The sequence below is a fragment of the Ambystoma mexicanum genome, chromosome 7q, assembly GCF_040938575.1.
Source record: "Ambystoma mexicanum isolate Mex_15411 chromosome 7q, UKY_AmexF1_1, whole genome shotgun sequence".
Classification (NCBI taxonomy): Eukaryota; Metazoa; Chordata; class Amphibia; order Caudata; family Ambystomatidae; genus Ambystoma; species Ambystoma mexicanum.
Window position 1 is genome coordinate 1119446315 of NC_090941.1, and position 25359 is coordinate 1119471673.

General features: G+C 52.0%; 1 protein-coding gene across 1 annotated transcript in view; it reads right to left on the reverse strand.

The window, feature by feature from the left end:
* The window catches only part of LOC138528680 (putative methyltransferase NSUN7), a 379481-nt gene that overhangs the window by 276996 nt on the left and 77126 nt on the right, over positions 1–25359 (reverse strand). Inside the window, exon 2 of the mRNA XM_069640537.1 lies at positions 6617–6675. Coding sequence (XP_069496638.1) covers positions 6617–6675 — 59 coding nt within the window. The remainder of the gene's footprint in view (positions 1–6616; positions 6676–25359) is intronic.

Sequence of the window (25359 nt, forward strand, 5' to 3'; positions counted from 1 at the left end):
AAACGAGATGGCCAGGTTGTAACCCCCTTCATCCCGGGTTGCTATCTCCAAATATACCACAACACAAACAAAATACCACGGTCCATAATCCATCTAGGGATTATGCCCTGTGGGACCCATAACCTCTCACCTACTGTAACCAGTCTCAGTCTAAAATGTTCTAGAAAAATTAATTGCTTCTGTGGGTCCATCCACAAATGGGGGACCAATACCCACAACTGTGCTGCCCTGTAATAGGTATACAGAGGCGGGAGGCCAACCCCACCCTTTTCTTTGGGTAAAATTAAGTATTGTAGGCCACCGTCTGATTTTTGCCCTACCATTGACACCACATCTTTCCCTTCACTTCCCCCAACAGCTGCTCCGGCATCCTAATTGGCAACATCTGCAACAAATAGAGAACCCTGGGAAGAAAATCGATCACCACAGCATTTTAAAAGCCCCATAAAGGAGACCCAGAGATCACTTTCCCTATATAGCAACACGAACAACGGAGGAAGGTTCGCTTCTAGTAGATCATCCAAAGACCGTGTCATTTTAACTCCTATTTGTAATGCTCTTGTGGCAGATCACTAACCCTATAGACTCCAATGCCTCTGTATCCCTTTCCGAGTCCTCAGCAAATGGCAAGAGTATCGACTTTCTCTTCATTTTAAATCCAGTGACTAACCTGCATTCCTCAATTATTTCAAACACGTCCAGGACCGACTCACAGGGGGTCCGCAGATATAGGAGAATATCATCCGCATACAGTCCTAATTTATTCTCATCACCCACCCATAGACCCTCCACCTGACGAGCTGCCCTAATCCTTTCCGCTAATGGTTCCAACATTGGAGACAGTGGACAGCCTTGTCTAGCTCCCCTATACAAGTAGAGCCGCCTTGAAACGTTCCCATTTACTCACACTCTAGCAGTGGGGTCTGTATAAATAGCCCTTAGCCCCTTTAAAATCTTACTCCCAAACCCACATTTATCCAAAACTAAATATATAAATTCCCACTCCACCTTATCGAACACCTTCTCAGCGTCCAAGGCAAGGGACACCGGATTACCCCCTTCCCTCGCCCAGATCCATAAAATGCAATGTCTTCTGCATTGTATCTGCCCCCTGGGATAAACCCCACCGGGTCCGGATGTACTGCAGCATGATCTGCTCGAATCTATAAGCTATCGTCCTTGTGAACATTTTGCCGTCCATATTTGGCAACAATATTGGCCTATAAAACTCACATTTTTTTAGAATCCTGATCCGCCCTCTGAAGAACTGCAATTAAAACGTGTCCAATTGTAGAGGGTGCCCTGCCACTCTCCACAGCAGAATTGAACTATTTAATTAAAAACAGGGACATCAGTGAGCCTCTTATGAAACCCAATAGAGAAATCATTGTCTCCGGATGTCTTTCAAGAGGGCATTTTAGATATGGCTCTCTGAATTCCTTCCAGAGTAAAAGGGGCTTCTAAGAATTGTACCTTCTCTAAGTTCAACTTCAAGAGAGCTAGTCCCAGGGATAGAAGCTGAGATAACGGGGTTGGACCATGAGACTGAGTACATGGAAATTGAGCTGGGATGAGTGGGCCGGGGGGAGGGGGGTTCATATATGTTACACAACCATAATAACACCTCCTCAATCACCAATTCATTGAGCTCCTGCCTTTTCCCCTTCTTATCAGCAAGGACCTCTTCCTCTACCACTTCTGAACTATGCATTCTTTTTTATAGGATCTCTATTTCGCTATGCAACTTAACTCCCACTAACAACCTTTCTCCCTTTCTTATCACCCCATCCCTAATCAGCAGGCCCCTCCATGTCACCTTCTCCACCTCTCAAACCATGCACACATCAACCTCTATGATATTATTAATCTCAAACGTATTTCTCCTTACAGTTCTGCAAATGCAACATCCCTCCAGAGGGGATCATTGGACTTCCATTCTGCGTCCCGGGGAGTCAAACCCCACTGTCCTACCGCCATGGCTGCCATACCGTGATCCGAACATCCCTTCGGGACCACAGTACAGAAGGTCACCTTTCCTGGGCCCTCACAATCCTGGCATACATTTGATGCTGAGGAGAGAAAAATGGATAACCCCCAGACCCTGCATGCTTCCATCTCCACACATCCCCCCACCCCTGTGATTTCAACAGGCCTTGGGGCCATATATTGTTGCCACTGTCATGTCGATCCCTCCTATACAGCCTTTAACCACCAATATCCTTCCCTCTACTGCCTTCAGAACCTGGGGGTTGGCTAATTTCAACCCCTTAGGGAATATGACCCCACCTCACCCTTTTTGCCACCCACAAAGTCCAATAAGAAGCACCTTCCCGCCTGTGCAAGTAGCCTTGTTTCCTGCACCATCAATATGTCCAGATCCAGCCTCAAAATTCATGACCACCAAGGACCGCTTTGTTAGAGAGTTCAGCCCTTGCACATTCAGGGTTCATAACTTGATTTGACATCATTCACCCCCAACCCCCCTTGTTTTGCACTAACGCCACCGTTGTGGGCAAACCGCTTGCTTAATGACTGTACCCATAGCTAGCTACACCTTACCTACCAGTCACCCGCCTGTACTCTTCACTGCACAGCTCCCAGCACTTCCCCCAAGCCTCCGCCGTTTCCTGCCACCTTTCCCCCAATGCCTCCTCTCCCTTCACCCCACCTTGTGACGCCCATTTAAGCAAACTTTTGTGGGGGCAATCTCTTTAGTGAATCCCTCTTCCTCTCTTTCCCATCATCTGGCAAAGATTTTCCCTCATCGTGTACCTCCTCTGTGAGATGATGGAGGGCTAGAGAAGCTTCTGCTCTAATCCGGTAGTCCACCTCTTTGACCTCAGGAATTAGGGTGAACGGATAAACCCATCTGTATCTAACACCTTTGTCGTTCAATAAGGACATAAGTGGTCTACATTCTCTCTGTCTCAACAGCATTAAGCTTGACGAATCGTGCTATACAGTGATCGTTCTCCTTCATATTGTAGCTCTGGGCGGTGATTCTCTCTTTCCAAAACTGCTACAGTTTCTGCATAATTATGGAAACGTACCACCTCTGACTTGAGGACTTTACCACCTCTGTCGCTGTGAGCTCTGGCTAAAGTAACATCTTTGCCACCTTCCAGAGAAAGTGAGTATTATTTAACTCTTTAATCTTCCTCTCCACGTCTCCTGCCTTTTCCACTCTCTGTTCCTTGAGGCTTATGACCCTCAAGTTCTTCCTCCTTTCTCTATTATCGAGGTCATCAATTTTGAGCTGGAGATCTCCCTCCCTGATCTTTAATTCCAACAGCCTCACATGGTATCTCTTCTCCAACAAGTCCCCACTGATTTGGTTGTTCTCCATACCTTCGATCCTGTTTTCCAGTGAGTCCCCCCTCACCCTCAGATCTTTGATTGAGGTCCGTATGTCCCCTCTTATGGCTTTAATTTCCTGGCGGGTGCTCTATATATCATCCTTCATGGCCACGGACACAGGCCCCCTCTTTTCAACCTCCTTCGGAGCCATGTCTAATCCCTCAGTTTCCAGTTGCCGGTGCCTATGAAATTGTTGCAGGGCCTGCACCCCCTCCAGCCTTTTTCCTTCCAGTCCGCCTCCGATAAATCAGACTGACACAACTAGATAATATCCAGACCTGCAGAACCACTTTTCCACACCTTCTCCAGGCTCTATGAGACAGCACATATGCCAACAAAAAGCTCTCCCCATAAACTGCTCCCAAATCTGACTAGTACCTTGCAGCAATGGGTCCACCGGGGATGCCATTCTCTAATGTGGGGACCTTGCAACTGGGCAGTGCACTATTCCTCACCCTTGGCTCTGGCTCTGCAGACAGCAAGAGCTCCTGGAGAGAGAGGTTGCCCTGCACCATCTGATGTACCACTCCCAATGCTACTGGAGCCAGAGCACCCCTCTCCTCAACTCTCCAACTCCTGCTTCACCAGTCTGCACCCTCCGTTCCCCTCAGGAGGCTGTCTCACCAACGGGAGAACCTCACGTTACCACTCACTCCTCAATCGGAGCCTGCGGCCTCACCATCCTCTGAGACAGACCCTCTGAAGTCTGCTCGTGCTTACTTGCCAAGCTGTTTAGCCGCTGGCCCGGCTTCACTCAAGGCTCTACAATCACGCCCGCTACTCTGTGTCAATCACCGCTTCACTACCTCTTTCCATCCCTCCTGAAGGGATCACTGTCTCCGTACCAGGGCCCAGAGCACTGCCCACTGCTTGGTATGACTGCACAAGGGCCAATAACGCCAATAACGCCACATTATCGTGAAGATCGAGTGGGGGTTAAAGGAGCACAGCTATAGGCAGCCATCTTTGACAGGGCCTCCTCGTGGTCTCCGATAATTCCTATTTTAACACGTATGAAATCTCTATAATGCTCCTTTAACAAACATATTTTTTGCAGTGCATGAGGTGTGTCATTTTCAGCAGCACATGCTTGGGATGCAAGTCATGGTTGAAATGATTAGGGCATGAGGCTCTGCCATGACCCTGGCCTCGCCAAACCACCCTCATTATCCACTGCACCTAGCCTGCATCCTGGTCCAGTGTCCATTATACACACATAATGTGACCAATGGCCAGTGTTCATGGCTTGCAGCCATGGCCAGTGTCCCCAATCGATGGGGCATGTGCCAATTGCCATGCTGTGGGTCCCACTAAGCAAATCCGAGTAGACATGGGTCCTTGCTGAGGGACAGGCCCCAAAGTTATTATAACATTCTTTCTACCTACAGTGTGACACTTTAGAAAAAATAAAACACAGGACAGTTTGGCAAACGCATGCTTTCGGGTCCTTGCCTATGCTGCTCGCACAGGTTTGCTGCAAATCCATCCAGCACTTCAGGCTGTAGCTGCCAGCAGAATTTCTTTTCAAGTCAAGCATATCTAGATTTTGAAAATGTTGAGACCGCTCTACAATTGTGCACCCTCTTGACAAAATCCCACCAAACCTTGCAAAAACATTCGAAGTTATGTCTATAATCTTTTTTGCAAACTTTTGTGTGGATTCGTCTAACAGTGGCAAAGTTATAAGACCTCCAAGTATATTGGGAACCTCCTCTTGGCAAAAATGACATCAAAAGGTTGCAAAAACATTCAAAGTTGGGTCTATATTTGTATTGCAAAATGTTGTGTGGTTTTGTTGAACAGCGCCATTATAATCCATCCAAAAACTGCTCTTCAAAGCAATGTCCCCTAACATCCAAGATGTTTGCGGACATACGGAGAAGAAAAGAAACATCATATTTTTGTCTTTTTCTGGACATATTCCATTCCATCATCATCGCCCCTCATCTCCCCAGACATTGGGATCCATTACGAGGTGGGCGGTAAGGGATTACCGGCACCGGTAAGGGGACCGGTGCCGGTAATCCCTTACCGCCCTACTACGAGTTCCCTTTGCGGGTCCTCCCTTAAGGCCTGTTTTTTCCAGGCATTAAGGACAGGACCCGCAAAGGGACTCTGGAGCTAATAACGGTACCGCAATTTGCAGTACCGTTATTAGCGCCTTCCCCATTCCCATTGAGCCCTATGGAGGCTCAAATGGGAATGGGGAAGGGCCCTGGTGAATGGGGAATTACCGATCCCGCCAACCTTGGAATGGACCGGTAATTGCTCCATTCACCAGGGTGGAGTCGGTAGGGTTTTGGAGGCAGCCGTGGAGCTAATAGCTCCATGGCTACCTCCAACCTTGTAATGAGGCCCACTGTTGAATTTGTTTGACAAGTGTAATGTTGTGTTTTTTTATATTTTTACTGTGATGTTCGCGGACTACGGGTGCAGTTCACAAATGCAACATGGCGTCTGTTTCAAATGTTTTAACACCTCATGTTTCTCAATTGACCATTCAGCGGCTGGGCATAATGTCCGTGAACGTTGCACGCCTCCCTGATTGGCTTAGAGGCGCCTGCAGACGCCTAATCAGGAAGTGAGTCCACGGACCAAACTTAGATATCACTCATTTTTTCAGGCCGCTGCTCCCTGTGTGCATGTTCGGTGCAAATCCATCCAGCGGTTTGGGATGTAGCAACAACCACAAGCCCCTCCTCCCCCACTTTAACAAAACCGAACCAACCATTTCCAATTAATTCAGAGTCTGGGCTAGATTTCGTTTGGGTACGTTTTGTGCAGATTTGTCAAACCACGCCAAAGTTATAACCAGCCCAAAAACTGCTCTTCCCATGGGAAAGCTAACTTAACCATAACTATGGGGTTGCTACCACAGACCTTGTAATGTTCATATTCTGTGATCTTTAGCATCTGCGTAAATGGTGATGATGATTATGGAAACATATGCATGTGCTGTTAGAGCCAATTTGCCACATAATTCAATTTGACGTGAGTTCAAGAGCTTCTTTTATATCTCAAATGCTGAGTCAGAGTCTACTCTGCGTGCTCTTCATATCAATTTCCCAACTAAGCCCTGGTAGAATTGGTTGGGGATAGTTCTCATTAATGGCAATGTAAGCATTCAAAATATGCAAACAAATCATAGTGAAATCCCCATCGTAACTATTTATACCAAAGACCCCTTCTGCGAAGATACATGAAAATTAGCTTTACTAAGTGAAGGCATTGCATCAGCATCAAGAAGGGATCAACTTACCAGTTTTTGGGAACCCAGGAATCCACTGTCAAGTAAAACATCTTCCAAGATGTCCTGATCTGCGGAGAGAAGAAGAGGCAAACTTGACCAAGTGACCATATGTGCCCAGTCACCTGCAACAATGTCTTGCCCAAGACCCACCCGTAGGCGAGCCTTGGACTCCATTTACTGAACTCACCTGGACACTAACAAGGAGCAAACAGTCACACAAATGGCTTATTCCATTAAATCACCCCCTGAAATAGCTGTCATTCCCCTGCCTCAACACTGTTACCCATATCTCCCCCCCAAAGGCATAGACCAGCTATTACCCTAGCTGAAAGAGGCACCGGACAGGCACAGGCTATGGCACCAGCTATTGCCCTAGCTGAGAGAGGCACTGGACAGGCACAGGCTATGGCACCAGCTATTACCCTAGCTGAGAGAGGCACTGGACAGGAACAGGCAATGGCACCAGCTATTACCCTAGCTGAGAGAGGCACTGGAAAGGCACAGGCAATGGCACCAGCTAATACCCTAGCTGAGAGAGGCACTGGACAGGCACAGGCAATGGCACCAGCTATTACCCTAGCTGAGAGAGGCACTGGACAGGCACAGGCTATGGCACCAGCTATTAACCTAGCTGAGAGAGGCACTGGACAGGCACAGGCTATGGCACCAGCTATTACCCTAGCTGAGAGAGGCACTGGACAGGCACAGGCAATGGCACCAGCTATTACCCTAGCTGAGAGAGGCACTGGACAGGCACAGGCTATGGCACCAGCTATTACCCTAGCTGAAAGAGGCACCGGACAGGCACAGGCAATGGCACCAGCTAATACCCTAGCTGAAAGAGGCACCGGACAGGCAAAGGCACAGGCTAGGGCACCAGCTATTACCCTAGCTGAAAGAGGCACCGGACAGGCACAGGCAATGGCACCAGCTAAAACCCTAGCTGAAAGAGGCACCGGACAGGCACAGGCAATGGCACCAGCTAATACCCTAGCTGAAAGAGGCACCGGACAGGCACAGGTTATGGCACCAGCTATTACCCTAGCTGAAAGAGGCACCGGACAGGCACAGGCAATGGCACCAGCTATTACCCTAGCTGAAAGAGGCACCGGACAGGCACAGGCAATGGCACCAGCTATTACCCTAGCTGAAAGAGGCACCGGACAGGCAAGGCACCAGCGATTACCCTAGCTGAAAGAGGCACCGGACAGGCACAGGCAATGGCACCAGCTAATACCCTAGCTGAAAGAGGCACTGAACAGGCACAGGCTATGGCACCAGCTATTACCCTAGCTGAAAGAGGCACCGGACAGGCACAGGCAATGGCACCAGCTATAACCCTAGCTGAAAGAGGCACCGGACAGGCACAGGCTATGGCACCAGCTATTACCCTATGTTAGGGAGAATTCTCTGTTTAGGATGAATTTCCTAACCTAGTGAGTCCCCCAGCAGCTTTGCTGGATTTTTGGGGTTTATTTTCTTCTCCTGCCAAGAGTGAGACTCTTTTACCCTCACTCTTGGGCATGATTTGAATCTAGATGTGTTTAATGGGCTATGGGGTCCTTTACCCCATAGGGCTTCATGTGTTTTTGTGATGTGTGTTAGACAGCACCCTCAGTGCAGTAACACATGGGTGTCATAGTGACCCCCCAGTATAGACTCCATACCCTGGGACTGACTACTGTCTCCCAGGGCATGTAAAGTCACCATTGACTTTACTAGTCTTAAATTCTGAACAGAACCAGTACAAACCATCATATTGTGGACGTACTGGCTGGGGCAATTCAATTGCCCCGGGGTCTGTTAGTCGAGGGGGCACGTCTCTGTCCCCCCTGATCGAGTTTTGGCTGGTGGCAGTGGATACTACTTTTTATATTCAACCGCAAATATTTTCCTATGGGATTTCCCATTGTTTTAGGCTACTATCTTTATTTAATTATTTACGGTAGCCTCGAACATACCGCCGGTTTATTTAATTAATATTAATTCTCCGGTTGGTATTTTTTGTCAAAACTTGATTCTAAAATGGCGTTTGTGTTCTCTTCTGTGACTCCAACCCAAGACGAGCCCTTTGTTCCACTTTTTGGCGGGATTCTCCACAGAAGCCCTCCAAAGTGGTGCCACTCTGTCTGGGGTACATAGGAGGGGTGGAGGGGGATTTAGGCACCCTGGACTGAGTTGCCTAGGCAACTCAAGTCGCACTCCACCCTGATTGGCCCAAGTGGTGAGCCGGCCGGCTCACCACTTAGCATGTTTGAGTGACAGCTAGGCTGAGTGAATGGGGGTTTTCTGCATAAAAGCAGGGCTTTGGGGACTGGAACTTCAGAAGTCACCACAGGACCTAAGAATCCGATGAGGGAGAAGCTGAGCCGACCTGCCATGACGCCACCACCGGTGGAGCTCTGCTGGACCATCTCACCACTTTTCCCAACGACAGAGGAGATCTCCTGCCGGAGAGTCTTCTTCCTTTGACTGGTGGGGATAACCAGTTTCACTGTCTTTTCGCCTTCCCGACGTACCTCATGGCCGCCTTGCCTGTGCCAAGCACCCCGGCAACTGGGATTCCACTTTTTACCACGACCACGAAACAAAGGTACCACCTTTAACCGGAAAACTCAGCGGCTGGTTTCTTCCCTGGTAGTGCAACGACCTTCATCTTTCCTCCAAGTCGAGATCTTCTCTTCCCCTGGACGACGACGTGACTTGCACCCACTGCCAGGAACAAATGCCACCGCTGGATGATCCTTCCCACTTAAGGTACTGTGTCCTGCCAGGCTTCCCTTGCTACCGACTGTACGGGGTAGATTTAGCCCCCGGCTTTCAAACCTGGGTTAGCCTGGGACACCCTGGCTAAACTTTCCTAAGCCTCTCTAAACTCTTTTTGAACTCTCTGCAAGACTTTCTAAGCCTAGTGTAACTGTGTGATCTTGGGCGCATTTGTGTTCTGCTCTCTCTAAGAGTGGGCCCAGCCTTTGGATTTTGGCTCACCTGTGACTTTTGCTCTTCTGCCTTGCTAACAGTGCTCCTAAATCTTAGAGTGGTGTACCTTTCCATATTCTGTCTTTTTCCCTCCCTTTCTCACAAACGTATTGGAGTGCCATCTAGTTAAGCACTCACCTCTGTATGAAAATAAGTGGTGTTTTACTGAGACTTATCTGATAAGGAAAAAGGAGTGTATATATTACAATAGCAACTGTGTTTAGAATATTTTACAACAAGAGTGCTGGAGTGTTTCAAACAGTGTGTTTTTAAATAAATAATTATATACTTTGATACCAAAGCTCTGGTCAGTGTTTGCTTGTATTGGTGTGTCTGAGTGCCTATTGTGTATACTTTGCATACTGCCTAACTCTTCTTGAGAGAGGTCTGACTGCTCAGCCACAGCTACCAGGTAAATCTGGGTGGTACAGACTGCTACCAAGTGGGTTTACTGCTAACACCTGTAGTCCTAAATCTTTTGCAGTGTTCCCTAAGGGAACTGCACAGGTTTCTGCCTAACACCCTAGCTGAAAGAGGCACCGGACAGGCACAGGCAATGGCACCAGCTATTACCCTAGCTGAAAGAGGCACCGGACAGGCACAGACTATGGCACCAGCTATTACCCTAGCTGAAAGAGGCACCGGACAGGCACAGGCTATGGCACCAGCTAATACCCTAGCTGAAAGAGGCACCGGACAGGCACAGGCAATGGCACCAGCTATTACCCTAGCTGAAAGAGGCACCGGAAAGGCACAGGCAATGGCACCAGCTATTACCCTAGCTGAAAGAGGCACCGGACAGGCACAGGCTATGGCACCAGCTATTACCCTAGCTGAAAGAGGCACCGGACAGGCACAGGCAATGGCACCAGCTAATACCCTAGCTGAAAGAGGCACCGGACAGGCACAGGCTATGGCACCAGCTAATACCCTAGCTGAAAGAGGCACCGGACAGGCACAGGCTATGGCACCAGCTAATACCCTAGCTGAGAGAGGCACCGGACAGGCACAGGCAATGGCACCAGCTATTACCCTAGCTGAGAGAGGCACCGGACAGGAACAGGCAATGGCACCAGCTATTACCCTAGCTGAAAGAGGCACCGGACCGGCACAGGCAATGGCACCAGCTATTACCCTAGCTGAAAGAGGCGCCGGACCGGCACAGGCAATGGCACCAGCTATTACCCTAGCTGAGAGAGGCGCCGGACAGGCACAGGCAATGGCACCAGCTATTACCCTAGCTGAGAGAGGCGCCGGACAGGCACAGGCAATGGCACCAGCTATTACCCTAGCTGAGAGAGGCACCGGACAGGCACAGGCTATGGCATCAGCTAATACTCTAGCTTAAAGAGGCACCGGACAGGCACAGGCAATGGCACCAGCTATTACCCTAGCTGAGAGAGGCACCGGACAGGCACAGGCAATGGCACCAGCTATTACCCTAGCTGAGAGAGGCACCGGACAGGCACAGGCTATGGCACCAGCTATTACCCTAGCTGAGAGAGGCACCGGACAGGCACAGGCAATGGCACCAGCTATTACCCTAGCTGAGAGAGGCACCGGACAGGCACAGGCAATGGCACCAGCTATTACCCTAGCTGAGAGAGGCACCGGACAGGCACAGGCAATGGCACCAGCTATTACCCTAGCTGAGAGAGGCACCGGACAGGCACAGGCAATGGCACCAGCTATTACCCTAGCTGAGAGAGGCACCGGACAGGCAATGGCACCAGCTATTACCCTAGCTGAGAGAGGCACCGGACAGGCAATGGCACCAGCTATTACCCTAGCAGAAAGAGGCACCGGACAGGCACAGGCAATGGCACCAGCTATTACCCTAGCTGAAAGAGGCACCGGACAGGCACAGGCAATGGCACCAGCTATTACCCTAGCTGAAAGAGGCACCGGACAGGCACAGGCAATGGCACCAGCTATTACCCTAGCTGAGAGAGGCACCGGACAGGCACAGGCTATGGCACCAGCTATTACCCTAGCTGAGAGAGGCACCGGACAGGCACAGGCTATGGCACCAGCTATTACCATAGCTGAGAGAGGCACCGGACAGGCACAGGCAATGGCACCAGCTATTACCCTAGCTGAGAGAGGCACCGGACAGGCACAGGCAATGGCACCAGCTATTACCCTAGCTGAGAGAGGCACCGGACAGGCACAGGCAATGGCACCAGCTATTACCCTAGCTGAAAGAGGCACCAGACAGGCACAGCCAATGGCACCAGCTATTACCCTAGCTGAAAGAGGCACCAGACAGGCACAGACAATGGCACGAGCTGAAAGAGGCACAGGCAATGGCACCAGCTATTACCCTAGCTGAAAGAGGCACTGGACAGGCACAGGCAATGGCACCAGCTATTAACCTAGCTGAGAGAGGGACTGGACAGGCACAGACAATGACACCAGCTATTACCCTAGCTGAGAGAGGCACTGGACAGGCACAGACAATGGCACCAGCTATTACCCTAGCTGAGAGAGGCACTGGACAGGCACAGGCAATGGCACCATCTATTACCCTAGCTGAAAGAGGCACCGGACAGGCACAGGCTATGGCACCAGCTAATACCCTAGCTGAGAGAGGCACCGGACAGGCACAGGCAATGGCACCAGCTATTACCCTAGCTGAAAGAGGCACTGGACAGGCACAGGCAATGGCACCAGCTATTACCCTAGCTGAGAGAGGCACTGGACAGGCAATGGCACCATCTATTACCCTAGCTGAAAGAGGCACCGCCAGGCACAGGCTATGGCACCAGCTAATACCCTAGCTGAAAGAGGCACCGGACAGGCACAGGCAATGGCATCAGCTAATACCCTAGCTGAAAGAGGCACCGGACAGGCACAGGCTATGGCACCAGCTATTACCCTAGCTGAAAGAGGCACCGGACCGGCACAGGCAATGGCACCAGCTATTACCCTAGCTGAAAGAGGCACCAGACAGGCACAGGCAATGGCACCAGCTATTACCCTAGCTGAAAGAGGCACCGGACAGGCACAGGCAATGGCACCAGCTATTACCCTAGCTGAGAGAGGCACCGGACAGGCACAGGCTATGGCATCAGCTAATACTCTAGCTTAAAGAGGCACCGGACAGGCACATGCAATGGCACCAGCTATTACCCTAGCTAAGAGAGGCACCGGACAGGCACAGGCAATGGCACCAGCTATTACCCTAGCTGAGAGAGGCACCGGACAGGCACAGGCTATGGCACCAGCTATTGCCCTAGCTGAGAGAGGCACTGGACAGGCACAGGCAATGGCACCAGCTATTACCCTAGCTGAAAGAGGCACCGGACAGGCACAGGCACCAGCTATTACCCTAGCTGAAAGAGGCACCGGACAGCCATGGACAGGCACAGGCTATGGCACCAGCTATTACCCTAGCTGAAAGAGGCACCGGATAGGCACAGGCAATGGCACCAGCTAATACCCTAGCTGAAAGAGGCACCGGACAGGCAAATGCACAGGCTAGGGCACCAGCTATTACCCTAGCTGAAAGAGGCACCGGACAGGCACAGGCAATGGCACCAGCTAAAACCCTAGCTGAAAGAGGCACCGGACAGGCACAGGCAATGGCACCAGCTAATACCCTAGCTGAAAGAGGCACCGGACAGGCACAGGTTATGGCACCAGCTATTACCCTAGCTGAAAGAGGCACCGGACAGGCACAGGCAATGGCACCAGCTATTACCCTAGCTGAAAGAGGCACCGGACAGGCACAGGCAATGGCACCAGCTATTACCCTAGCTGAAAGAGGCACCGGACAGGCAAGGCACCAGCGATTACCCTAGCTGAAAGAGGCACCGGACAGGCACAGGCAATGGCACCAGCTAATACCCTAGCTGAAAGAGGCACTGAACAGGCACAGGCTATGGCACCAGCTATTACCCTAGCTGAAAGAGGCACCGGACAGGCACAGGCAATGGCACCAGCTATAACCCTAGCTGAAAGAGGCACCGGACAGGCACAGGCTATGGCACCAGCTATTACCCTATGTTAGGGAGAATTCTCTGTTTAGGATGAATTTCCTAACCTAGTGAGTCCCCCAGCAGCTTTGCTGGATTTTTGGGGTTTATTTTCTTCTCCTGCCAAGAGTGAGACTCTTTTACCCTCACTCTTGGGCATGATTTGAATCTAGATGTGTTTAATGGGCTATGGGGTCCTTTACCCCATAGGGCTTCATGTGTTTTTGTGATGTGTGTTAGACAGCACCCTCAGTGCAGTAACACATGGGTGTCATAGTGACCCCCCAGTATAGACTCCATACCCTGGGACTGACTACTGTCTCCCAGGGCATGTAAAGTCACCATTGACTTTACTAGTCTTAAATTCTGAACAGAACCAGTACAAACCATCATATTGTGGACGTACTGGCTGGGGCAATTCAATTGCCCCGGGGTCTGTTAGTCGAGGGGGCACGTCTCTGTCCCCCCTGATCGAGTTTTGGCTGGTGGCAGTGGATACTACTTTTTATATTCAACCGCAAATATTTTCCTATGGGATTTCCCATTGTTTTAGGCTACTATCTTTATTTAATTATTTACGGTAGCCTCGAACATACCGCCGGTTTATTTAATTAATATTAATTCTCCGGTTGGTATTTTTTGTCAAAACTTGATTCTAAAATGGCGTTTGTGTTCTCTTCTGTGACTCCAACCCAAGACGAGCCCTTTGTTCCACTTTTTGGCGGGATTCTCCACAGAAGCCCTCCAAAGTGGTGCCACTCTGTCTGGGGTACATAGGAGGGGTGGAGGGGGATTTAGGCACCCTGGACTGAGTTGCCTAGGCAACTCAAGTCGCACTCCACCCTGATTGGCCCAAGTGGTGAGCCGGCCGGCTCACCACTTAGCATGTTTGAGTGACAGCTAGGCTGAGTGAATGGGGGTTTTCTGCATAAAAGCAGGGCTTTGGGGACTGGAACTTCAGAAGTCACCACAGGACCTAAGAATCCGATGAGGGAGAAGCTGAGCCGACCTGCCATGACGCCACCACCGGTGGAGCTCTGCTGGACCATCTCACCACTTTTCCCAACGACAGAGGAGATCTCCTGCCGGAGAGTCTTCTTCCTTTGACTGGTGGGGATAACCAGTTTCACTGTCTTTTCGCCTTCCCGACGTACCTCATGGCCGCCTTGCCTGTGCCAAGCACCCCGGCAACTGGGATTCCACTTTTTACCACGACCGCGAAACAAAGGTACCACCTTTAACCGGAAAACTCAGCGGCTGGTTTCTTCCCTGGTAGTGCAACGACCTTCATCTTTCCTCCAAGTCGAGATCTTCTCTTCCCCTGGACGACGACGTGACTTGCACCCACTGCTAGGAACAAATGCCACCGCTGGAGGATCCTTCCCACTTAAGGTACTGTGTCCTGCCAGGCTTCCCTTGCTACCGACTGTACGGGGTAGATTTAGCCCCCGGCTTTCAAACCTGGGTTAGCCTGGGACACCCTGGCTAAACTTTCCTAAGCCTCTCTAAACTCTTTTTGAACTCTCTGCAAGACTTTCTAAGCCTAGTGTAACTGTGTGATCTTGGGCGCATTTGTGTTCTGCTCTCTCTAAGAGTGGGCCCAGCCTTTGGACTTTGGCTCACCTGTGACTTTTGCTCTTCTGCCTTGCTAACAGTGCTCCTAAATCTTAGAGTGGTGTACCTTTCCATATTCTGTCTTTTTCCCTCCCTTTCTCACAAACGTATTGGAGTGCCATCTAGTTAAGCACTCACCTCTGTATGAAAATAAGTGGTGTTTTACTGAGACTTATCTGATGAGGAAAAAGGAGTGTATATATTACAATAGCAACTGTGTTTAGAATATTTTACAACAAGAGTGCTGGAGTGTTTCAAACAGTGTGTTTTTAAATAAATAATTATATACTTTGATACCAAAGCTCTGGTCAGTGTTTGCTTGTATTGGTGTGTCTGAGTGCCTATTGTGTATACTTTGCATACTGCCTAACTCTTCTTGAGAGAGGTCTGACTGCTCAGCCACAGCTACCAGGTAAATCTGGGTGGTACAGACTGCTACCAAGTGGGTTTACTGCTAACACCTGTAGTCCTAAATCTTTTGCAGTGTTCCCTAAGGGAACTGCACAGGTTTCTGCCTAACACCCTAGCTGAAAGAGGCACCGGACAGGCACAGGCAATGGCACCAGCTATTACCCTAGCTGAAAGAGGCACCGGACAGGCACAGACTATGGCACCAGCTATTACCCTAGCTGAAAGAGGCACCGGACAGGCACAGGCTATGGCACCAGCTAATACCCTAGCTGAAAGAGGCACCGGACAGGCACAGGCAATGGCACCAGCTATTACCCTAGCTGAAAGAGGCACCGGAAAGGCACAGGCAATGGAACCAGCTATTACCCTAGCTGAAAGAGGCACCGGACAGGCACAGGCTATGGCACCAGCTATTACCCTAGCTGAAAGAGGCACCGGACAGGCACAGGCAATGGCACCAGCTAATACCCTAGCTGAAAGAGGCACCGGACAGGCACAGGCTATGGCACCAGCTAATACCCTAGCTGAAAGAGGCACCGGACAGGCACAGGCTATGGCACCAGCTAATACCCTAGCTGAGAGAGGCACCGGACAGGCACAGGCAATGGCACCAGCTATTACCCTAGCTGAGAGAGGCACCGGACAGGAACAGGCAATGGCACCAGCTATTACCCTAGCTGAAAGAGGCACCGGACCGGCACAGGCAATGGCACCAGCTATTACCCTAGCTGAAAGAGGCGCCGGACCGGCACAGGCATTGGCACCAGCTATTACCCTAGCTGAAAGAGGCGCCGGACAGGCACAGGCAATGGCACCAGCTATTACCCTAGCTGAGAGAGGCGCCGGACAGGCACAGGCAATGGCACCAGCTATTACCCTAGCTGAGAGAGGCACCGGACAGGCACAGGCTATGGCACCAGCTATTACCCTAGCTGAGAGAGGCACCGGACAGGCACAGGCAATGGCACCAGCTATTACCCTAGCTGAGAGAGGCACCGGACAGGCACAGGCAATGGCACCAGCTATTACCCTAGCTGAGAGAGGCACCGGACAGGCACAGGCAATGGCACCAGCTATTACCCTAGCTGAGAGAGGCACCGGACAGGCACAGGCAATGGCACCAGCTATTACCCTAGCTGAAAGAGGCACCAGACAGGCACAGCCAACGGCACCAGCTATTACCCTAGCTGAAAGAGGCACCAGACAGGCACAGACAATAGCACGAGCTGAAAGAGGCACAGGCAATGGCACCAGCTATTACCCTAGCTGAAAGAGGCACTGGACAGGCACAGGCAATGGCACCAGCTATTAACCTAGCTGAGAGAGGGACTGGACAGGCACAGACAATGACACCAGCTATTACCCTAGCTGAGAGAGGCACTGGACAGGCACAGACAATGGCACCAGCTATTACCCTAGCTGAGAGAGGCACTGGACAGGCACAGGCAATGGCACCATCTATTACCCTAGCTGAAAGAGGCACCGGACAGGCACAGGCTATGGCACCAGCTAATACCCTAGCTGAGAGAGGCACCGGACAGGCACAGGCAATGGCACCAGCTATTACCCTAGCTGAAAGAGGCACTGGACAGGCACAGGCAATGGCACCAGCTATTACCCTAGCTGAGAGAGGCACTGGACAGGCAATGGCACCATCTATTACCCTAGCTGAAAGAGGCACCGGACAGGCACAGGCTATGGCACCAGCTAATACCCTAGCTGAAAGAGGCACCGGACAGGCACAGGCAATGGCATCAGCTAATACCCTAGCTGAAAGAGGCACCGGACAGGCACAGGCTATGGCACCAGCTATTACCCTAGCTGAAAGAGGCACCGGACCGGCACAGGCAATGGCACCAGCTATTACCCTAGCTGAAAGAGGCACCAGACAGGCACAGGCAATGGCACCAGCTATTACCCTAGCTGAAAGAGGCGCCGGACAGGCACAGGCAATGGCACCAGCTATTACCCTAGCTGAGAGAGGCACCGGACAGGCACAGGCTATGGCATCAGCTAATACTCTAGCTTAAAGAGGAACCGGACAGGCACATGCAATGGCACCAGCTATTACCCTAGCTAAGAGAGGCACCGGACAGGCACAGGCAATGGCACCAGCTATTACCCTAGCTGAGAGAGGCACCGGACAGGCACAGGCTATGGCACCTGCTATTGCCCTAGCTGAGAGAGGCACCGGACAGGCACAGGCAATGGCACCAGCTATTACCCTAGCTGAAAGAGGCACCTGACAGGCACAGGCAATGGCACCAGCTATTACCCTAGCTGAGAGAGGCACCGGACAGGCACAGGCAATGGCACCAGCTATTACCCTAGCTGAGAGAGGCACCGGACAGGCAATGGCACCAGCTAATACCCTAGCTGAAAGAGGCACCGGACAGGCACAGGCTATGGCACCAGCTATTACCCTAGCAGAAAGAGGCACCGGACAGGCACAGGCAATGGCACCAGCTATTACCCTAGCTGAAAGAGTCACCGGACAGGCACAGGCAATGGCACCAGTTATTACCCTAGCTGAACGAGGCACCGGACAGGCACAGGCAATGGCACCATCTATTACCCTAGCTGAAAGAGGCACCGGACAGGCACAGGCTATGGCACCAGCTAATACCGTAGCTGAAAGAGGCACCGGACAGGCACAGGCAATGGCACCAGCTATTACCCTAGCTGAGAGAGGCACCGGACAGGCACAGGCAATGGCACCAGCTATTACCCTAGCTGAGAGAGGCACCGGACAGGCACAGGCAATGGCACCAGCTATTACCCTAGCTGAAAGAGGCACCGGACAGGCACAGGCAATGGCACCAGCTATTACCCTAGCTGAGAGAGGCACCGGACAGGCACAGGCTATGGCACCAGCTATTACCCTAGCTGAGAGAGGCACCGGACAGGCACAGGCAATGGCACCAGCTATTACCCTAGCTGAGAGAGGCACCGGACAGGCACAGGCTATGGCACCAGCTATTACCCTAGCAGAAAGAGGCACCGGACAGGCACAGGCAATGGCACCAGCTATTACCCTAGCTGAGAGAGGCACCGGACAGGCACAGGCTATGGCACCAGCTATTACCCTAGCTGAGAGAGGCACCGGACAGGCACAGGCAATGGCACCAGCTATTACCCTAGCTGAGAGAGGCACCGGACAGGCACAGGCAATGGCACCAGCTATTACCCTAGCTGAGAGAGGCACCGGACAGGCACAGGCAATGGCACCAGCTATTACCCTAGCTGAGAGAGGCACCGGACAGGCACAGGCAATGGCACCAGCTATTACCCTAGCTGAGAGAGGCACCGGACAGGCACAGGCAATGGCACCAGCTATTACCCTAGCTGAAAGAGGCACCAGACAGGCACAGACAATGGGACGAGCTGAAAGAGGCACAGGCAATGGCACCAGCTATTACCATAGCTGAAAGAGGCACTGGACAGGCACAGGCAATGGCACCAGCTATTAACTGAGCTGAGAAAGGGACTGGACAGGCACAGACAATGGCACCAGCTATTACCCTAGCTGAGAGAGGCACTGGACAGGCACAGACAATGGCACCAGCTATTACCCTAGCTGAAAGAGGCACTGGACAGGAACAGGCAATGGCACCAGCTATTACCCTAGCTGAGAGAGGCACTGGACAGGCACAGGCAATGGCACCAGCTATTACCCTAGCTTAAAGAGGCACTGGACAGGCACAGACAATGGAACCTAGCTGAAAGAGGCATAGGCAATGGTTATTACCCTAGCTGAAAGAGGCACTGGACAGGCACAGACAATGGCACCAACTATTACCCTAGCTGAAAGAGGCACTGGACAGGCACAGGCAATGGCACCAGCTATTACCCGAGCTGAAAGAGGCACAGGCAATGGCTATTACCCTAGCTGAAAGAGGCACAGGCAATGGCTATTACCCTAGCTGAAAGAGGCACTGGACAGGCACAGGCTATGGCACCAGCTAATACCCTAGCTGAAAGAGGCATCGGACAGGCACAGGCTATGGCACCAGCTAATACCCTAGCTGAGAGAGGCACCGGACAGGCACAGGCTATAGCACCAGCTATTACCCTAGCTGAGAGAGGCACCGGACAGGCACAGGCAATGGCACCAGCTATTACCCTAGCTGAGAGAGGCACCGGACAGGCACAGGCAATGGCACCAGCTATTACCCTAGCTGAGAGAGGCACCGGACAGGCACAGGCAATGGCACCAGCTATTACCCTAGCTGAGAGAGGCACCGGACAGGCACAGGCAATGGCACCAGCTATTACCCTAGCTGAAAGAGGCACCAGACAGGCACAGACAATGGGACGAGCTGAAAGAGGCACAGGCAATGGCACCAGCTATTACCATAGCTGAAAGAGGCACTGGACAGGCACAGGCAATGGCACCAGCTATTAACTGAGCTGAGAAAGGGACTGGACAGGCACAGACAATGGCACCAGCTATTACCCTAGCTGAGAGAGGCACTGGACAGGCACAGACAATGGCACCAGCTATTACCCTAGCTTAAAGAGGCACTGGACAGGCACAGACAATGGAACCTAGCTGAAAGAGGCATAGGCAATGGTTATTACCCTAGCTGAAAGAGGCACTGGACAGGAACAGGCAATGGCACCAGCTATTACCCTAGCTGAGAGAGGCACTGGACAGGCACAGGCAATGGCACCAGCTATTACCCTAGCTTAAAGAGGCACTGGACAGGCACAGACAATGGAACCTAGCTGAAAGAGGCATAGGCAATGGTTATTACCCTAGCTGAAAGAGGCACTGGACAGGCACAGACAATGGCACCAACTATTACCCTAGCTGAAAGAGGCACTGGACAGGCACAGGCAATGGCACCAGCTATTACCCGAGCTGAAAGAGGCACAGGCAATGGCTATTACCCTAGCTGAAAGAGGCACAGGCAATGGCTATTACCCTAGCTGAAAGAGGCACTGGACAGGCACAGGCTATGGCACCAGCTAATACCCTAGCTGAAAGAGGCATCGGACAGGCACAGGCTATGGCACCAGCTAATACCCTAGCTGAGAGAGGCACCGGACAGGCACAGCCTATAGCACCAGCTATTACCCTAGCTGAGAGAGGCACTGGACAGGCACAGGCAATGGCACCAGCTATTACCCTAGCTGAGAGAGGCACCGGACAGGCACAGGCAATGGCACCAGCTATTACCCTAGCTGAGAGAGGCACCGGACAGGCACAGGCAATGGCGCCAGCTATTACCCTAGCTGAGAGAGGCACCGGACAGGCACAGGCAATGGCACCAGCTATTACCCTAGCTGAGAGAGGCACCGGACGGGCACAGGCAATGGCACCAGCTATTACCCTAGCTGAGAGAGGCACCGGACAGGCACAGGCAATGGCACCAGCTATTACCCTAGCTGAGAGAGGCACCGGACAGGCACAGACAATGGCAGCAGCCATTACCCTAGCTGAAAGAGGCACCTGACAGGCACAGACAATGGCACCTAGCTGAAGGAGGCACAGGCAATGGCACCAGCTATTACCCTAGCTGAAAGAGGCACTGGACAGGCACAGGCAATGGCACCAGCTATTACCCGAGCTGAGAGAGGCACTGGACAGGCACAGACAATGGCACCAGCTATTACCCTAGCTGAGAGAGGCACTGGACAGGCACAGACAATGGCAGAAACTATTACCCTAGCTGAAAGAGGCACAGGACAGGCACAGACGATGGAACCTAGCTGAAAGAGGCATAGGAAATGGCTATTACCCTAGCTGAAAGAGGCACTGGACAGGCACAGACAATGGCACCAGCTATTACCCTAGCTGAAAGAGGCACTGGACAGGCACAGGCAATGGCACCAGCTATTACCCTAGCTGAGAGAGGCACTGCACAGGCACAGACAATGGCACCAGCTATTACCCTAGCTGAAAGAGGCACTGGACAGGCACAGTCAATGGAACCTAGCTGAAAGAAGCATAGGTAATGGCTATTACCCTAGCTGAAAGAGGCACTGGACAGGCACAGACAATGGCACCAGCTATTACCCTAGCTGAAAGAGGCACTGGACAGGCACAGGCAATGGCACCAGCTATTACCCTAGCTGAAAGAGGCACAGGCAATGGCTATTACCCTAGCTGAAAGAGGCACAGGCAATGGCTATTACCCTAGCTGAAAGAGGCACTGGACAGGCACAGGCTATGGCACCAGCTAATACCCTAGCTGAAAGAGGCATCGGACAGGCACAGGCTATGGCACCAGTTAATACCCTAGCTGAAAGAGGCACCGGACAGGCACAGGCTATAGCACCAGCTATTACCCTAGCTGAAAGAGGCACTGGACAGGCACAGGCTATGGCACCAGCTATTACCCTTGCTGAAAGAGGCACTGGACAGGCACAGACAATGGCACCAGCTATTACCCTAGCTGAAAGAGGCACTGGACAGGCACAGGCAATGGCACCAGCTATTACCCTAGCTGAAAGAGGCACAGGCAAAGGCTATTACCCTAGCTGAAAGGGGCACAGGCAATGGCTATTACCCTAGCTGAAAGAGGCACTGAAAAGGCACATGCTACGTCACCAGCTAATACCCTAGCTGACAGAGGCACCTGACAGGCACAGGCTATGGCACCAGCTAATACCCTAGCTAAAAGAGGCACCGGACAGGCACAGGCTATGGCACCAGCTATTACCCTAGCTGAAAGAGGCACTGGACAGGCACAGGCAATGGCACCAGCTATTACCCTAGCTGAAAGAGGCACAGGCAATGGCTATTACCCTAGCTGAAAGAGGCACCGGACAGGCACAGGCTATGGCACCAGCCATTACCCTAGCTGAAAGAGGCACTGGACAGGCACAGGCTATGGCACCAGCTATTACCCTAGCTGAAAGAGGCACTGGACAGGCACAGGCTATGGCAACAGCTATTACCCTAGCTGAAAGAGGCACTGGACAGGCACAGGCTATTGCACCAGCTATTACCCTAGCTGAAAGAGGCACCGGACAGGCACAGGCTATGGCACCAGCTAATACCCTAGCTGAAAGAGGCACTGAAAAGGCACAGGCTATGGCACCAGCTATTACCCTAGCTGAAAGAGGCACTGGACAGGCACAGGCAATGGCACCAGCTAATACCCTAGCTGATAGAGGCACTGGACAGGCACAGGCTATGGCACCAGCTAATCCCCTAGCTGAAAGAGGCACCGGACAGGCACAGCCTATGGCACCAACTATTACCCTAGCTGAAAGAGGCATCGGACAGGCACAGGCTATGGCACCAGTTAATACCCTAGCTGAAAGAGGCACCGGACAGGCACAGGCAATGGGACCAGCTAATACCCTAGCCCAAAGAGGCACCGGACAGGCACAGGCAATGGCACCAGCTAATATCCTGGCTGAAAGAGGCACCGGACAGGCACAGGCAATGGCACCAGCTATTACCCTAGCTGAAAGAGGCACCGGACAGACACAGGCTATGGTACCAGCTAATACCCTAGCTGATAGAGGCACTGGACAGGCACAGGCTATGGCACCAGCTAATACCCTAGCTGAAAGAGCCACCAGACAGGCACAGCCTATGGCACCAACTATTACCCTAGCTGAAAGAGGCATCGGACAGGCACAGGCTATGGCACCAGTTAATACCCTAGCTGAAAGAGGCACTGGACAGGCACAGGCTATGGCACCAGCTAATACCCTAGCTGAAAGAGGCACTGGACAGGCACAGGCTATGGCACCAGCTAATACCCTGGCTGAAAGAGGCACTGGACAGGCACAGGCAATGGCACCAGCTAATATCCTGGCTGAAAGAGGCACCGGACAGGCACAGGCAATGGCACCAGCTATTACCCTAGCTGAAAGAGGCACCGGACAGACACAGGCTATGGCACCAGCTAATACCCTAGCTGAAAGAGGCACTGGACAGGCACAGGCTATGGCACCAGCTATTACCCTAGCTGAAAGAGGCACTGGACAGGCACAGGCAATGCTACCAGCTATTACCCTAGCTGAAAGAGGCACAGGCAATGGCTATTACCCTAGCTGAAAGAGGCACAGGCAATGGCTATTACCCTAGCTGAAAGAGGCACTGGACAGGCACAGGCTATGGCACCAGCTATTACCCTTGCTGAAAGAGGCACTGGACAGGCACAGGCTATGGCACCAGCTATTACCCTAGCTGAAAGAGGCACTGGACAGGCGCAGGCAATGGCACCAGCTAATACCCTAGCTGAAAGAGGCACAGGACAGGCACAGGCTATTGCACCAGCTAATACCCTAGCTGAATGAGGCACAGGCAATGGCTATTACCCTAGCTGAAAGAGGCACCGGTCAGGCACAGGCAATGGCACCAGCTATTACCCTAGCTGAAAGAGGCACAGGCAATGGCTATTACCCTAGCTGAAAGAGGCACAGACAATGGCTATTACCCTAGCTGGCACAGGACAGGCACAGGCTATTGCACCAGCTAATACCCTAGCTGAATGAGGCACAGGCAATGGCTATTACCCTAGCTGAAAGAGGCACCGGTCAGGCACAGGCAATGGCACCAGCTATTACCCTAGCTGAAAGAGGCACAGGCAATGGCTATTACCCTAGCTGAAAGAGGCACAGGCAATGGCTATTACCCTAGCTGAAAGAGGCACTGGACAGGCACAGGCTATGGCACCAGCTATTACCCTAGCTGAAAGAGGCACTGGACAGGCACCGACTATGGCACCAGCTAATACCCTAGCTGAAAAAGGCACCGGTCAGGCACAGGCAATGGCACCAGCTATTACCCTAGCTGAAAGAAGCACAGGCAATGGCTTTTACCCTAGCTGAAAGACGCACAGGAAATGGCTATTACCCTAGCTGAAAGAGGCACCGGACAGGCACAGGCAATGGCACCAGCTATTACCCTAGCTGAAAGAGGCAGAGGCAATGGCTATTACCCTAGCTGAAAGAGGCGCCGGACAGGCACAGGCTATGGCACCAGCTATTACCCTAGCTGAAAGAGGCACGGGACAGGCACAGGCTATGGCACCAGCTAATACCCTAGCTGAAAGAGCCACTGTACAGGCACAGGCTATGGCACCAGCTCTTACCCTAGCTGAAAGAGGCACCGGAAAGGCACAGGCTATGGCACCAGCTAATACCCTAGCTGAAAGAGGCACCGGACAGGCACAGGCTATGGCAACAGCTATTACCCTAGCTGAAAGAGGCACATGCAATGGCTATTACCCTAGCTGAAAGAGGCACCAGACAGGCACAGGCTATGGCACCAGCTAATACCCTAGCTGAAAGAGGCACCAGACAGGCACAGGCAATGGCACCAGCTATTACCCTAGCTGAGAGAGGCACCGGACAGGCACAGGCTATGGATCCAGCTATTAGCCTAGCTGAGAGAGGCACCGGACAGGCACAGGCAATGGCACCAGCTATTACCCTAGTTGAGAGAGGCACCGGACAGGCACAGGCAATGGCACCAGCTATTACCCTAGCTGAGAGAGGCAGCGGACAGGCACAGGCAATGGCACCAGCTATTACCCTAGCTGAGAGAGGCACCGGACAGGCACAGGCTATGGATCCAGCTATTAGCCTAGCTGAGAGAGGCACCGGACAGGCACAGGCAATGGCACCAGCTATTACCCTAGCTGAGAGAGGCACCGGACAGGCACAGGCAATGGTACCAGCTATTACCCTAGCTGAGAGAGGCAGCGGACAGGCACAGGCAATGGCACCAGCTATTACCCTATCTGAGAGAGGCACCGGACAGGCACAGGCAATGGCACCAGCTATTACCCTAGCTGAGAGAGG